The sequence below is a fragment of the Seriola lalandi genome, unplaced genomic scaffold, assembly GCF_002814215.2.
Source record: "Seriola lalandi dorsalis isolate HSWRI2012SDOR001 ecotype SW California unplaced genomic scaffold, Sedor1 jcf7180002054570, whole genome shotgun sequence".
NCBI classification, from domain to species: Eukaryota; Metazoa; Chordata; class Actinopteri; order Carangiformes; family Carangidae; genus Seriola; species Seriola lalandi.
Window position 1 is genome coordinate 1,615,776 of NW_019525123.1, and position 14,706 is coordinate 1,630,481.

At 41.1% G+C, this 14,706-nt stretch overlaps 1 protein-coding gene across 1 annotated transcript in view; it reads right to left on the reverse strand.

Annotated features, from left to right (window-relative positions):
• Nucleotides 1-14,706, reverse strand: part of stau2 (staufen double-stranded RNA binding protein 2) — an 86,804-nt gene that overhangs the window by 14,918 nt on the left and 57,180 nt on the right. Inside the window, exon 13 of the mRNA XM_023416981.2 lies at nt 11,280-11,393. Within this exon, the coding sequence (XP_023272749.1) occupies nt 11,280-11,393 (114 nt within the window). The remainder of the gene's footprint in view (nt 1-11,279; nt 11,394-14,706) is intronic.

The following is a 14,706-nucleotide window of genomic DNA, read 5'->3' on the forward strand; positions in this document are numbered from 1 at the left end:
GGTGGCAGGAAAGGGGGGGTGCTCAGACAGACAGAAAAACATTCCCCAGTCGCTACGCTCATCTCCATAACTCAGTATGCAGCCAGAGAGCACTGATCCTAACGCGGGACATTAACGACCCGACTCCCACCACTGGAAGCGTCATTATCTGCCACTGAACAGTAAGGGTCATTTAGAGCCCAATTCATAACTGCCAAAGCAGAAATGCTCATCTTTTTTGCCCCCTGGTTGTAGTTAGGGTTAAGTAAATCACTCATAGTAATTCTGTATCGGGCAGGAGGGGCATCGTACGGCTATGGACCTGTCAGTGAAATTGGGAGTGATAGCTTGCGATTTTAGAGGAACATACCATAATCATACTGTGTACGATGGAAATCAAAAACAACTTTCACAAACAAATAGCATCTAAGCATCTGGGAGATTGGATTTCATTAAGTCAGGAAAGAAAAAAAAATAGTACAATTACAACCAACAATACAGGTCTTTGTGAAGAGTGTGTGTATGTGTGTGTTTCTCTATGTAGATATGCGGTTGTTTTTGTCTATGTGGTAAACTTGTACGCCTGCAATTACTGTCAGAGTGTGATTCTGGTGCACTCTTATGATGATTAATTCTCAGAAGTTTTTAACCACAAGACGTGTGTCACGTATCAAGTTAAACGGCTTTTTAAAGCTTTTTCCTTGCAGAGTTGCACAATAGAAGTTCAATGTGTTGTGCAACTCTCCCACTCGTGGGGCAAGACTGACAATGTCAGACTAGGCTTGTGGTCCTCTGTTTTATATGTATATTTCATATCTTATAAGATGTTGGTTAGCAGGGTATCATGAGATAAGGCAGCTTCACGCAGATCATCCTATCAACTGTGTGTGAGGATGAGTATTTCTAAAGGGCTAAACTAGATATTCATTACCACATCAACAAAGGACAGTAGAACAATTTACATAATGCTTGTTATGAAACAAAGGTGCAACGTTAACCTTTTCAGAGTGAAAACCTAACTGTTTTGGTGTCAGAAAAGGTGTTTTCTCCACAGGTGACATAACTCACACATTGTCACCGGGAGATGGCAAAGCAGAGGAAAAATACCTGGCCCTTATCTTGGGGACCTTTTCAGCAAGGCGAACTATCACTCAGTATCAAATGACATTAAGTTAATGAGTCCGAGACACTACAAAAGAGCGGTAGGTAGCGAATTAGCAGCCTGGTTTGCTTACGCCTCCCACGGGGGTGATGAGTGAAGAGAGGTGTGATTGGTTTAGAGACCTTTATCCATGCCAAATTTGTGTGTGTGGGAAATCACACACATAGCCTAACTGCGCTGACGGCTGCAAGGTCGCTGCCAAAACATCTTGCTCCTCTTAGCATGGAGGTGATAATGAATCTAACACCTTTGGTTGCCTTAAAGCAATCACATTGGTCTGACAGGTATGAAAGCAACAGGGAGGGAGAACAATTAATTTGTATACACATAAACAGATATAAATTATACTTAAAAAATGCTTCCCATCATCCCTTCAACCCACCTTCACAAAATTAGCACAAAATAAAAAACAATATCTGATTACAATGATAATACTGCTACTAATACAAATAAAATTACATTTACCATCAGTTGTGGGCTTGGCCTCTGTGTTTTCAGCTGTCCAAACGTATCACATGTCAACAATTCAGCTTTCAGAGAGACTCCAGGTTATGGAATTTAATCTAAACTGACAAGTAGGGTAACACTATCGGTCATGGTCACCATATATTTGAGTGTCTGACAATTTTACACATCTCTGACAACTAAAAAGGGTCAAATTACTTTCTAGCACATACTTTACCAACACATGGCAAGAGCCTGGAGCGCAGACACAGAAGACTTCCTTTTTGTTTTCATTAGTGCAGAACAGCAGTGATCATCTGGTTAGCCGGCACTTATGGGTAAATTGAAGCCTGCTTAATCATCCTCCGTAAATGTTGCTTTTTTTTTTCTTTAGGCCTTATGAGTAAAATTGAGTGATGCATTTCTCTTTTCATTCAAGTCTCAGGTACTGAATGGATCCTTACTACTCCATAAACATGACATGAGTCACATGCAGACCGGTGGCGGTGATGATAACCTTTTTGAAATGCTGTCTATTACCCATATTACAAAAGAAAGTAATGCAAATATATTATTTAACGTAATTAGTTGAATATAAGATTCATCAATCTCCTTTCTCGATTTTGTATGACTGCAGATTTTCCAATAAGTTGACATTTTAGAGACTGATGAATCCATTAGGTAATCAATAGTTTATTAAAAAAATGGAAATAAGGGGATCGATCTCAAATACCAAATGTATCAAAAGGGATATTTTCTGTTATTATGGTAGGATTGGTTACAGCCTCCAGAATTATCTTAAGACATTGGAAAGCTGCTGTATTACTGGCCCTGAAGGATTGGATGAATGCCATGGTGGTGATAGCATCTTATGAGTCTATGCTTAATAGACTGAAGGGGAACATGGAAGATGGGACAGTCCGCTGGGAGCTCTTTTGGAGCTTTACAAGGTCTGATGAAAACTTGGCTCAGAGCACCAGTGATTGAGTACAGAACACTCCCTCCCTGTCTATTGTGAACTGAATTTCTCACTTCCATATATGCGAGTTAGAATTTTATTTATTTATTTATTTTTCTTTCGATTGCTCAGTGCAACTTGTCCTTATACACCATGTTCACGATGTGTATGTCAGAACCATTAACTGTACCACCAACCCTGTATTAATGTCATTAAAATTAATTAAAAAAAAAAAGAGGAAATAATCAGTAGCTGCAGCCCTAACGTTACAGAAAGACTAACATATGATTCAGTGCAAGACAACGCCTGCAAAACCACATTTAATTTTGAAGTTTCCGTTTTCCAGCATGGCCGGTTAGTTTGTTGTTTATCTTCCATACTCTGTTTAAAAGTAAATCAAGCACAGTACAACGCTCAAGTGTCCATGTGTGTGTTTAGTTCCACACCATGTCCGCCCTTAATAGACATGCTAATGTTCCAAGGGGCCACTCTGAACTATCAGCACGTCCCCTAATGGGCAAGTTCATGTTTATTCTCTCCCCACTGGTCCCTGCTTCCTCTGGCGCGCAAAGAAAAAGAGTCAGTCACTTCTATCTCCCATTTTTTCATTCCCTGTCCTCATCAATCTCTCATAATCCCACTCAATCAGTTTCTCTCCAGCTCCTCTCCCTCTTTTTCTCATTGCCTCTCTGAATCGTTTACCCTGTCTCCCTCCTCCTCCATCATTCTTTCACTGCTCCCTCTCTTCTCCCGTCGCACTCTAATCTCCTGGTCTGAAAGGTGTTTCCTGAGGAGGGCATGTGGGAAGACAGGCAGGAGTGATGGATCGCTCCGTGGATGCTTCACTTTGTCCTCTCTCCTGGGACGGGAGCGGGGGGGGGGCCTTGTAGGTCTGACAGTGGGAGTGCTGGGTGAGGTGGTGTTGGGGAGGTAGGCAAGGTATGAGCTCCTTTGAAAGGTGGTGTTGAGCGGGAGTAAGGGAGGTCTCTGTGACTGCTCCCCCTCTGGTTCTGTGTGATGTGGACTAATTATAGTGACGAATAATCGCTATGCAAACATGTGCCTCCTGCTGCAAAACTGCAATCATAACATCTCCTTATGTATTTGTAACACCTCAATTTGAAAGGCTAAAGTTGTAAATATCACAAAAAAAGTAAAGTTTAGTTTAGAAACAATACAAAGACAGCCATCAATCCACAACTAAAATAAAGATTTTCACCTTTAATATGTTACTTGCAGCTTGCAAAGCCACGTTTTTTGCCGTGCATATACGGTAGTTAAATCAATCAAAGTCATTGCCAGTCACACGTCAATATTAAATAGTAAAGAGATTTTACTGTTATTCATAGCTCAGACCACTTTCCAAAAATCGTAAAATTTATTTGCAAGATTCTAGCAAACACATTAGGCCTCATAAGGCTCCAATTTCTCTTAATGGAGCAAAGCAAACAAGTAAAAACTTTCAGCTCAATCAAGGATTAATGTCTAACTTTTCCAACCTCGACCCACAACACAAAGGCCTCTCAGCTAGTTTTAATATTATACGCTTTACATTTGGCTCAACACAACTGTGTTACTGGCAAAGCATAGTTCAAATCTTAAATTACTACATGAAGCAGCATCTATACGAAGTTATATACCACAAAAGTGTATCACTGCGCCTGGTGGTTATTATTTTACTCAGGTCAGACCAGAGGAGCCAACCATATTGCTGATATTGTTTCCTTCAGCAGATAAGTCATTCAAGCTCTACGGCCATAGCAACAGGTATGTGATCCATATTCACCATCCTGTAGTAAATGTCAGACTGATTTAATGAATACACACTTGCATCACATGTACATGTAAACCTAGAAACAGGATTTTACAGGATATGTCAGAATGGCTTTAAATGTCATGTAAAAAAAAAAAAAGAAATCTGTAATGTATGTGTATATATTGTGATATTAATTATCAATTTGATTTGTTTAAATTTCCTACCATTACAGCTACTGGTAATACCAATGCTCCAGTCAAGATTCAATCATATGATATTAACTAGAATGTTACTTCTATTCAAAATAGTTGGTAGGTGTACAGAATGTCACAAATGGAGACCATCACCAACACGATGTCACATGTGCTTAGGCTTCTTAGTTACATTAGCTGTACAGATGGAATTTGTGTTGTTAAATGAGGGAGGTCTCCATTTTTCATATTTTGGGCTGTAACAGCACTTATGATCCATTTCCATGTGGCTGAGGAGATGTTGGACTGGCTCAGCTCATAGAGGCAACAGATGAACGCTCCTGCAGGCCAAAGGTTTGGATCACTGCACTCAGCTGTGACTTGATATTAGCCAAATATTTAGCTGTCTTTTCAAGCTCTTGGCGTGTTATGTTTTGACCCAAATTTTTCCTTCAGATATTCACATAACATGTCGGCGTGAAGTTGAAGTGGAAAATGGTGACAAAAACCCTTTTTCCAAACCCTGACAGAATGTGTCATGAGATTTTTCAACGAGCCTATACACATACAGCTGTCAATCAACTCATTCATTCACAGATCGTTACAAGATTTAGTTAAAAAGCATCAAAAGTTGCCTTTATAAAACTGGTGTCTGTTAACTGACTGATGCTTCCTTGCAATACCGTCACATCAGCATGTTTAAACCACACTGGCAGAGGGTTATGAAATTAGTCAGACCTAGAAATGTCTGCTCTGCATTCATTCAAAACGTTCAGGCTATGTAAGTGCCGATCAGGTCCCACTCCCCTGTTTTCTCCACATACAGTGATTTAGGATACGTCCAGGTGCTGTGTTTGGTTACACAACACGGGCACATAAAGAGGAGATAGACAAGACAGATAAGCAGGGAGGAGAGGCTGTCCGACAGCTGCCTGCCTGGTTGGGTAACACTCCAGCGGGACCCCCCGTGAGGAGCCCAGCCTGGGGTAACGTCTGCGATCCAGTCGGGAAGGAAGACTTCAAACACAAGGCCTGTGCAACCTCCTCCCCTTTGCAGCTCCCTCTCCTGCTGTTCTCCTGAGCTCCGTGGGGGATCTCTGAAGACCATCCCAGCAGTCACCACGCCATGAATCAGCCCCGTCTATCCTCTCGCTGCCACTACACTCTCCTACTGTCAATCTTTCTTCCCTCACTTAAGTCCATTTTCAACACATTTCCAGCAAAACAAATGAACGAAGGAATGTGTGCAACATGTAAATAAATACACTCACCACTGGCCCTAATTATCAGCTCCCTACAGCCCTGTCCCTTCATCCTTTGTTTCAACATCGCAACTCTGCTGGCAGCAAAAATCCACATACCAGGGACAAGGTCAAATGCCCAATTAATTTTAGCAGAACCGTCCAATGATTGATTTCTTTAGGGAGGATTGGGTAACCTGGTGCATGGTTATCTGTATGTGTTTGTGGATCTCGCATAAGATAACAGAAACTGTCAAGAGAGCAAGAATGTGACCAAATGGTGTTTTGGTAAGGTAATGTCGGCCTTGTGAAAGGCTTTTTCCACAAGGGTTAGAGTGGTACTCTCTCAGTACATAAAATCAGTTCATCAGCGTGCTATAGAAAACTTTGCATTACAGCCAGATGACAAACTGCAGAGAGGAGAGAGAAAAATAACATTTTCAGTAACACCAGGAACACCTGGAAAAACGTGGTGCAGTTCACAAGAAATAAATCCTGAAAAAAATCCAAAACAGCAGGCCTCATTACCTGAAAGCACTTCTACAACACATTCTAATCCTGATGTCCAGCATGTCATATCAAATCAGCCAAAATGTGCTCTTGCTGCAGGAAACCCATGCAGCCACAGCTGACAATCTGAGAGACAGGGCCCCTGGGACCCAGGGTGGCTCAGCTGAGGACATTACTGCACGCAAAGCAACCCCACACACACAAATACACACAGAGTCTGGTGGCAGACAACAGTCACCCTGTCATCTTCGATTGCGGGCCGCTCATGTTGGACCAGCAACACCTCACACACAGCTCAGTGGGCCTCGGCCCCCCTGGTGTCCCACTGCCGCCACAGAGGGACTGCCAGAGAGTTACTTCAGCTCTGCAGAACAAACACAGAAATCAGCCTGTCTAAAAAGCATGTAGGAAAAAAGAAAGTCTAAATATATCCCAGTGCCATGGTCTATAATTTGGCCTCGTAACAGACAGATATCAATTGAGTGAGTGCGGATTTAACCGAGCAAAACTGATACAGCCTTGAGAGTGTTTGAGCAGACAGCAAGGCTGGAAGTTTGTGGTCACGGAGTAACTCATGGTTGTAAGCTTGAGTGCGCTTCCAACAAGAGGTCACCTAAAAATAAACCTGCAGCTGAATATGGGAGCTGAGAACATGAGACTGGCTTTACATATACACACACACACACCAGGGTTAAACATTGTTTTACAGTGCTTCTGTTCAGTGAAGAAAAGCTGCTTGACGGTGTAGTTTTTCCCTTCTCATCTCTTTCCTTTAAAATATTAACTAAACATAGTGTAACCCAAGGCTGAAACTATTAACAAAAATAATTTAGAACTAAAATGGAGGATATGTTGACAAACATCTTTGGCTCCAGGCGACTTTCAGCCAATGCAGCAGCCTACGGGCTCACATGTGTTCGGCAGATGGCACCGAATAGATGGCACATAAGGTCAAAAAGAGCACTCAGCTGTATATCTCTCACACATACAGGCCCTCCAGGAATGTCTGCACAAGGCCAAGGATTATGGCACCTAAGCACTGTGGTGTGTGTTTATGTGTAGGTGCTTCTGTGTGTGTTTGCACTTGTTGATAAAGAGCAGACCATTGTAAAATTATACTGACAACACCTCTGCTCTCGATCATTATTGTTTACTGTTCAACGGAAGGCTACACAAATGATTTACTCTCGGATCACCAACTTTGTACCTTTTACAGGTAATTAATTCTCTATTACTGACTATTCCCATACAATCCAGTGGGTTACAGATATACTCTTCCACTTGTGTCCAAAGACACTGAGAATGCAATTTTAAAAAAAAATGTACACAAAACAGCGCACGACAGAAAACCTTAACTGGGATCATGACCTGGTGTACCAGGAGCGGGTTGCTCCAGCTATTCCTAAGTTTAAACTTCGTCCAGCTATGACGTTAAGTGTTCACTAAGTAGAAATTTACACATAATTCAATTAAAATAGATTGCACCACACAAATGACTTCTTGTGTAGGGATAACTTGTTTCTAAATATTTACACATGCAGAACTTCCAGGTGGAACTGGTGTGTAGCAAATTGAACCAAGTGACAAAACTCACTTAGCTGAGCTTGGTAAGATAAGATATGATCTCTTTAAATGAGGTAATATTAACTTTGGTTTGATCAAATGCTATTTAATAATGATGTTAATAACAAAAATGAGATATTACACCTCTATAATACCAAACAGTATGCTGTTAGCATCAGAATAAATAACTAGAGTTAGCTAGGTTAGCATAATCACATATTTTAAAACATTTTCTAAACTCTGAAATACTCAGTTCTGCATATATGCTTATATAAATAATTAAAAAAAGATGCATAATTTACAAAGAACTGTTCCCTACAACTGTTATTTCTGGCAATTAGGTTTCAGCTTGTGATGCTACGCTGACTTTCCGTTTACATAGTAAATTGCCTTGATTGCTACATGTGTTTTCGAGTAACCAATTTCACACGACTAATGTTTTCCCGAAGACATTAATTTATTTATGACCATTAAGTTTTAATGGTGCAACCCATTTTAGTAACTCATTGGTTTTAAATTAGCTAGTAGCCATTAAAAACTTAGGAAGGTCTTTACACACAAACTAAGAAATGTAGAAATAGGAAATTAAATTTGACTAAAAAGTAGTAAAATTTATGAATATCTGGTGCAACCCAATCCTACAGCAGATACGGCAGAAAAAGAGACACGTGTTTTAAACCAAAACAACATGGTTTTGGACACAAACTGGAGACCGTCTCGTTAATCATTATTTACAGTAAACCTTTTTACAATTGTTATTACAATTTCTATAGTTACTGTTCGACACTAAGTTGTTTAACTGATTACAGATTAGCTTTGATAATATAAAGACAGTAAAAAGTGTTTCGGGGCCATGTGTGTTTTTTCTTCAAGTCATTGTTTTACTGCCATTTGACAGGGTCTAATTAAGTGTCATAATCAAAAGCTGTAATCTCTGTTTTGTGACAACATAATAACAAATGTTTACACAAACACAAATACTCAAACACTTCTGACTTATTGACACTTCCATAGCAGGCCCTGACATCGGACCCATGGCTATCCACTCTTACTTGTGGTCAAGACTTGCTAAAGTTGCTAAATAAAGCTCAAAATGCAAGAATACACAATGGAATTATTTGAATAATTTGAAACACATTTTTGAAACAATAGGCTTCAATGGATACACGAGTGACACAAATTTCTATTGGATTTTGCGTTTGTAAACAATGAAGTGTAAAAAAACTGGAAATACTGACACATATTAAATTAATCAAGATCTTGCTCCCTTTTCATCAAGTGTCATTTTGCATGAAGAGGCCAACTGTTTCCTCAGCCATTTATCCGTAACTGCTGTCCATATCCTACACATCTTTCCTCCATACATCATGGGCAGAGATTTGTGGAGAGGATTTCCTTTGGCTGTTGATCTATATCAGTTGCTCCGGTCTACCTGACATAAACCTCCATGAGAGCGCAGATAACAGAGCAGGAAATTCCCAGAGAGATGTATAATGAAACAGACTGGAGTCACCACACGTGACTGTGTTAGCTGTGTGTGTGCACAGCAACAGAGAATGGCTCCAGGAAAGGTTTATCACTTTTTAGCTGAGTGATCCCCTGTTCCATCTCATGAGATTTATAATGTCTAATTACACAGATAAAAAGGCAAGGTGTGTGTTTGTGTGTATTGGTGCCGAGGCCAACATGTGGCATAGGAAACACGTGGATCTCCCCTGAACTATTAATTGGCAGCTCGTGGATCGATCTGATTGTGCGCAACGGGAATTCCCGAGGTCCAGCAGCACATGAGGTAATCTATTCTACAGATTTCAGGTAACTCTGAGGCCCTTATTAGTAAGTCAACAAATACTCACAGCAGCGTGCATCATCATCTGGGTAAAGCTGACCAAATGTGTGACGCCTTCAGGCCCACTTTGTTCAACAAGTGTCGGGGTTTGGGGGCTGCTGAGGGTGACCCCTTATTGTTAGGTGCTCCCTTTGTGGTCGTACTCCTCACTGTACTGAGATGAGGAAAAGAAAGGCCTTCTCTAACAGTCGGTCATGCCCCAGTGCTCCTGGCAACAACAGGTCCCGAGGACGCAGACCTGCCTGGCCTATATTGGCTTGGCCCTCAGTTAGCGGTGGCGGCACTAGCCCCCTGTCAGCTGTCCCATTCAGGGCCGGGCCGGTCCTTTATTAAAGCTTTGAAGACTGCTGAACAAAGGGGCGTCCTATGTTTAGATGATAGAATGTAAGCAACTGGTTTTCTGCTTGGGCAACACAAGACAAAGAGCCTCCTTCTGAATATGGGGTGTACGCGAGAGAGAGTGAGTGAGAAAACCAGAGAGAGGGAGGGAGAGAGAATGAGGGTTACGCCACAAGTTGTTGAGATACTCCGTCAGATTTGAGGATGGGTATTACTTTGATAGATTGAAAATCACAGTGAACTGGTGCCTGTGTGTGGGAGGAACAGAGGCTTGTCAGAGAGAAATGCAATGAGCGATTATTATCACAGGTGGTTCTGATGCTCTGGTGATTCATAATAAAACCGCAGAGCCAAGTCTTCTCTGTTAATTAGAGGAGAGAGGAGGATAGAGGACTGCTGCCTCCTCACAGAATGACCTATATACTACACTATATACTACACTTCACTAAACCAGTATAAGCCGATCCGAAAGAGCAGAGCCTGGCTGATATTAGCAGCCATTATTGGCCATCAGTGTGTACAGTATGTTGGCAAAAACAAATTGCAGAGCAGTAAACTACAGCTATAAAAATTTTTGTTGGCAGAATTTTGATGCATATTTGACATTTATTTTTCTCAATAGAGTTTTTTATTTACGGTCATTAGTCTAAATAATTTAACATCCATTAATGTTAATGGTTCAAAATGTATGATCAACTTGTTGCTGCCATCTATGATGATAAAGTTTTATATTCAACCGCAAAATATCTTTATTTTTACAATAAAATTACAAAATGTTTATGTAACGGAAAAAACAGAATATCAGCCAGATCCGATTTGTATTGGCCTTAAAAAAATAAATAAATCCAGTTTTGGTTGGGCTTTAGTGAAATAATACTTTCATTTGCCAGAAAGGATCCTTATTTTCTCACCGTTTTCTGGCACTGTATTCCTCACATGATTTAATATACAATACAACTGTAACAATATTACTTGCAAAGGTTGTTGTTACGTGGAAACATTTTCAGGCATCTCATTGCAGGTTGTTTTGCAGCAGCTGAGTTGCATTTCAATTGAGTGAAAAGTTGTGTGCATTTTGGACGCATAACCCTGAAACTGTATGAACTGTTTGCTACCAGGTTCAGGCGAGAGCCAATCAGATTGCTGATGTATCAAGTGATTTTCAGATTCATTTTCATTCACTTCCCTGGGACACTTTGATCTACAATATTTGACCTTGCTGCACTCCTTCTACAAGCACAGTGGATTCAACCCTCCTGCCGCTTGAATACACATACTCACACATACCTGGTCATGGCTGGCTTGGAGGGTGCTCCCGGTGCCGTGGAAAGTCATTTGCACAGGGGAGAGGGTCAAATAGGTTACAAAATCCTTACCACTCTGCGCATCACTGTACTGCACCTGGAAAAGAGGGCAAAGGTCGACGAATTTAGTTAACCCAAAAGTAAATACAGGAAAACATCAGTCAGTGCACAAATGACAAGAGCAGTGAAGTTTTCAGTGGGATACAGTCTTGTGTTTTTGGAAGTGGTTGGCTTGAGAGTAAATCTTGCATGTCTAATTGCCACCAGAGCATTTGTGGACAATTACCCCACACCATACAGAGATGGCAATGGGGGGAAATGAATGCAAGGGTGTGTATGTGAGATTGTGAGGGGGCATCCAAGGAGGTAGTGGTGACATCACTGGCGACCCCTCATCATTGAGAGGTTAACTCTGCAGGCATTCCTAAATGCTGTGCAATTAGGGCTGTTATGACATGATGCTCCTCTGGGACAGTCTGCTCCTGAGATCCAAGGGCTTTTGGTAATACTGCCTGCTTATCTGCCCTACTTCTCACTGGCTCTCACTCTGTGCACGTGTGTGTATTTGCATGTGTATATGTCCCTTTATGTGCGTATGCGTTTGCCTGGCCTACTTATGCTAAGGACAGCTGCAGGCATCTTAATAAATGGCACAAATAACTATGGGAACAGGACGAAGGAAAGAAATATTTGACTGACCCAGAGAGACAAAGAATGAGAGAGGACATTACTGATTCAGTATGGCTTTACATTTCAGAGAGCAAATGAAAAAGTAAGCTAGCAGGTATGGAAGAATGTGGCTTTGAAAATAACAGAGCTTCTAGCATCACACTTAAACCCCTCAGATAAGTCAGGCATAATAAAAAAGGGCTATTTCGAGATTTTCTGAGTGGAATTTGTTAGAGACACAAAATGAATACTGTAATAGCAACTGACATTATAAAGAAACCTGTGGTGAAAACATGTTGATGTCAGTATGCGTTCAATTTATGTACAATGTGTCTGTTGGTTTGTGTCTTAATATTTATGTTGGCTGAAGGGTTTTAAGTAAGTTATTACTTTCTTTTAATCAGGGGAAAAATCTGTTTCCTGTGCTAGAGTGTGTATTTCACTTTGTGCATTTTAACTTTCCTCACATGAGAAAAGTTTAATCTTATCTAAGCTACAGTTTGTTGGCCATACACACAGACCTCGTGTGTACACACACGCATGCACAGACGTATATGATCTGTGACTGAAAGCTTCCAGAGCAAGGTGTGTGCGTCTCTCTGAATGAGTTATGATCATATGTGGAAAAGTGTGGGTGTGTGTGCTCCAGCCAGCCTGACACATGGAAGTCTGCCCGTAAAGACACGGACCCATCATACCATAAACAAACACACGCTGGTGTGAACGTGTGCACACCAAGGTACGAACAATCAGGTGATGTTACTTATAGTACAAAGACACACACATGCATGTGAACACACACTCACTGATGAGGAGATGGGCCCATGGTGATAAATTGTGGAATGCTATCTGTTGTGTGTATGAATGATGAATGTAGTAAAGTGAGCCGTGGAAAAAGCTGTCTCTGACAAGTTAATCTCTAATAAATTCTCCAGACTTCAACATTAAGGGGAGAGCGAAAGAAAGAGAGGGGGTGAAAAAAAAACAAAGGAGGGGTACTTTTTAGGGGTAAGAATATAATTGTCTGGTAACAAGAATCCTATTTCAGAAACTTTGGAAATGCATAAATGTGCCAAGATACTTCTATAAGCTTGGGAATTCAACCTGTGTGTGAAGAAGAAAAGGGCTATGGGTGCGAACACAAAGATATGGATCTGTGTGTGTGTGTGTGTGTGTGTGTGTGTGTGTGTGTGTGCATGTGCAGTTGTCCACTATGCTGGTTCATTTAGGCAGTATAAAGGCCTGTGGTTGGGAGCCTGTGATGTATGGTGTAATCATGCTGTCTGATCAGCGGGCACTTGGCTCGGTTCATCTATTGCGAGCTGTCAGGCCTCCAGCCGAGGGTGAGGCCCTTCGATGGCACTGGAGGAAACAGACACTTTCTTTCAGCCTCTCCTTGTAAAGAGATATATGCTTAGATATATCAAATTTCTAATAATTCTTCAACTTCGCCCATTGTATGCAAGGGTGTATACACATGAGTGTTAATATTCGGCTAATGGAAACTACCAATTACAATGTATGTTTGACCATGAGGGGGCAAAGATCAGGAGATGATGATATAAATCAAGTTGTTAAATCAAAAACCTCAACCATTTCTAGATCAAAGATCAGGATGCTTGATCTACAAGTATGAGTAAAGAAACTAGCTGACCTATAATGATCTCACTATTGTATTTTGAATATCTTTTCTTACACTTTCTGTCCATTCTTTGTCTTTTTTGAGTGGAATGTTTCAACAGCTACTGAATAGATAGCCATGAAATTTGGTGCAGACGCTCAAGTACCTCACAGGATGAATTGTAACCACTTTGCTAATCCCTGAACTATCCTTCTAGCGCCATCATCAGGCTGAAATTTTAATTTGTCCAATAGGTTATGACCAAATTCCTGCAAAACTTATGACATTTGCATCATTTGGAATTTGCGGTTAGTCGTCATTATCAAATGTTAGGGTACTAACTGAAAAAGTGAACATGGTCAACATTTGATCTGCTAATCATCAACATGTTAGCGTTGTCACTCTGACGTTAGCATTTAGCTCAAAGCACCACTCTGCCTACAGGCTCACAGAAACACTTTTACCTTGTCCTCTTACACATCTTGAGTTGAGTGTGGAATCATTGTCGGTTGTGTGCCTGTGATGCCCATTTACACACTGGATGCGATATTGGATTACATAAATAAACTTGATTTACTCTAGCCACCAGCCAAATTCTGGTTAAAACAGCCAATTTGGCAGGTCACCAAACATCACCTGGAGGTCTTTCTTTCTTGGTGGCTTGTTGATAAAATTGACAAAGTGCCTGATTACTTTGATTTAGCAGCGACTCTGACCTGCAGGCAGGAAAGAAAGTTGCCTGATCTGCTAGCATCAAAGAACGTTAAGGCATCATCTCATTTGCAATGATTTTGCGGAAACCGAAATAACGAGCGTCTTAAAAACAAACCATCTATTCTCCCATCCAGCCCGTCTGTTTTGAGTGCATGTTTGTATGCATCTGTGAGTGCATGCATTCTAAACAGGCCTAACTAATCATCCCAGGTCCCAACTCAGAAAACAGCCTCTAATCCACTTCCTTTAGGGACAAAGAGGCAGGAGAGTTACGCAAGGCCTGCGATTGATCGGCGGCACTAATGTGGAACGACCTATGACATCTGGCTTCTAAAGCTGGATGGCTCCTCTTCAAATGCTCCTCTTTATTCGAACAAACACGAACACGCACAAACTAAAAAGCAAT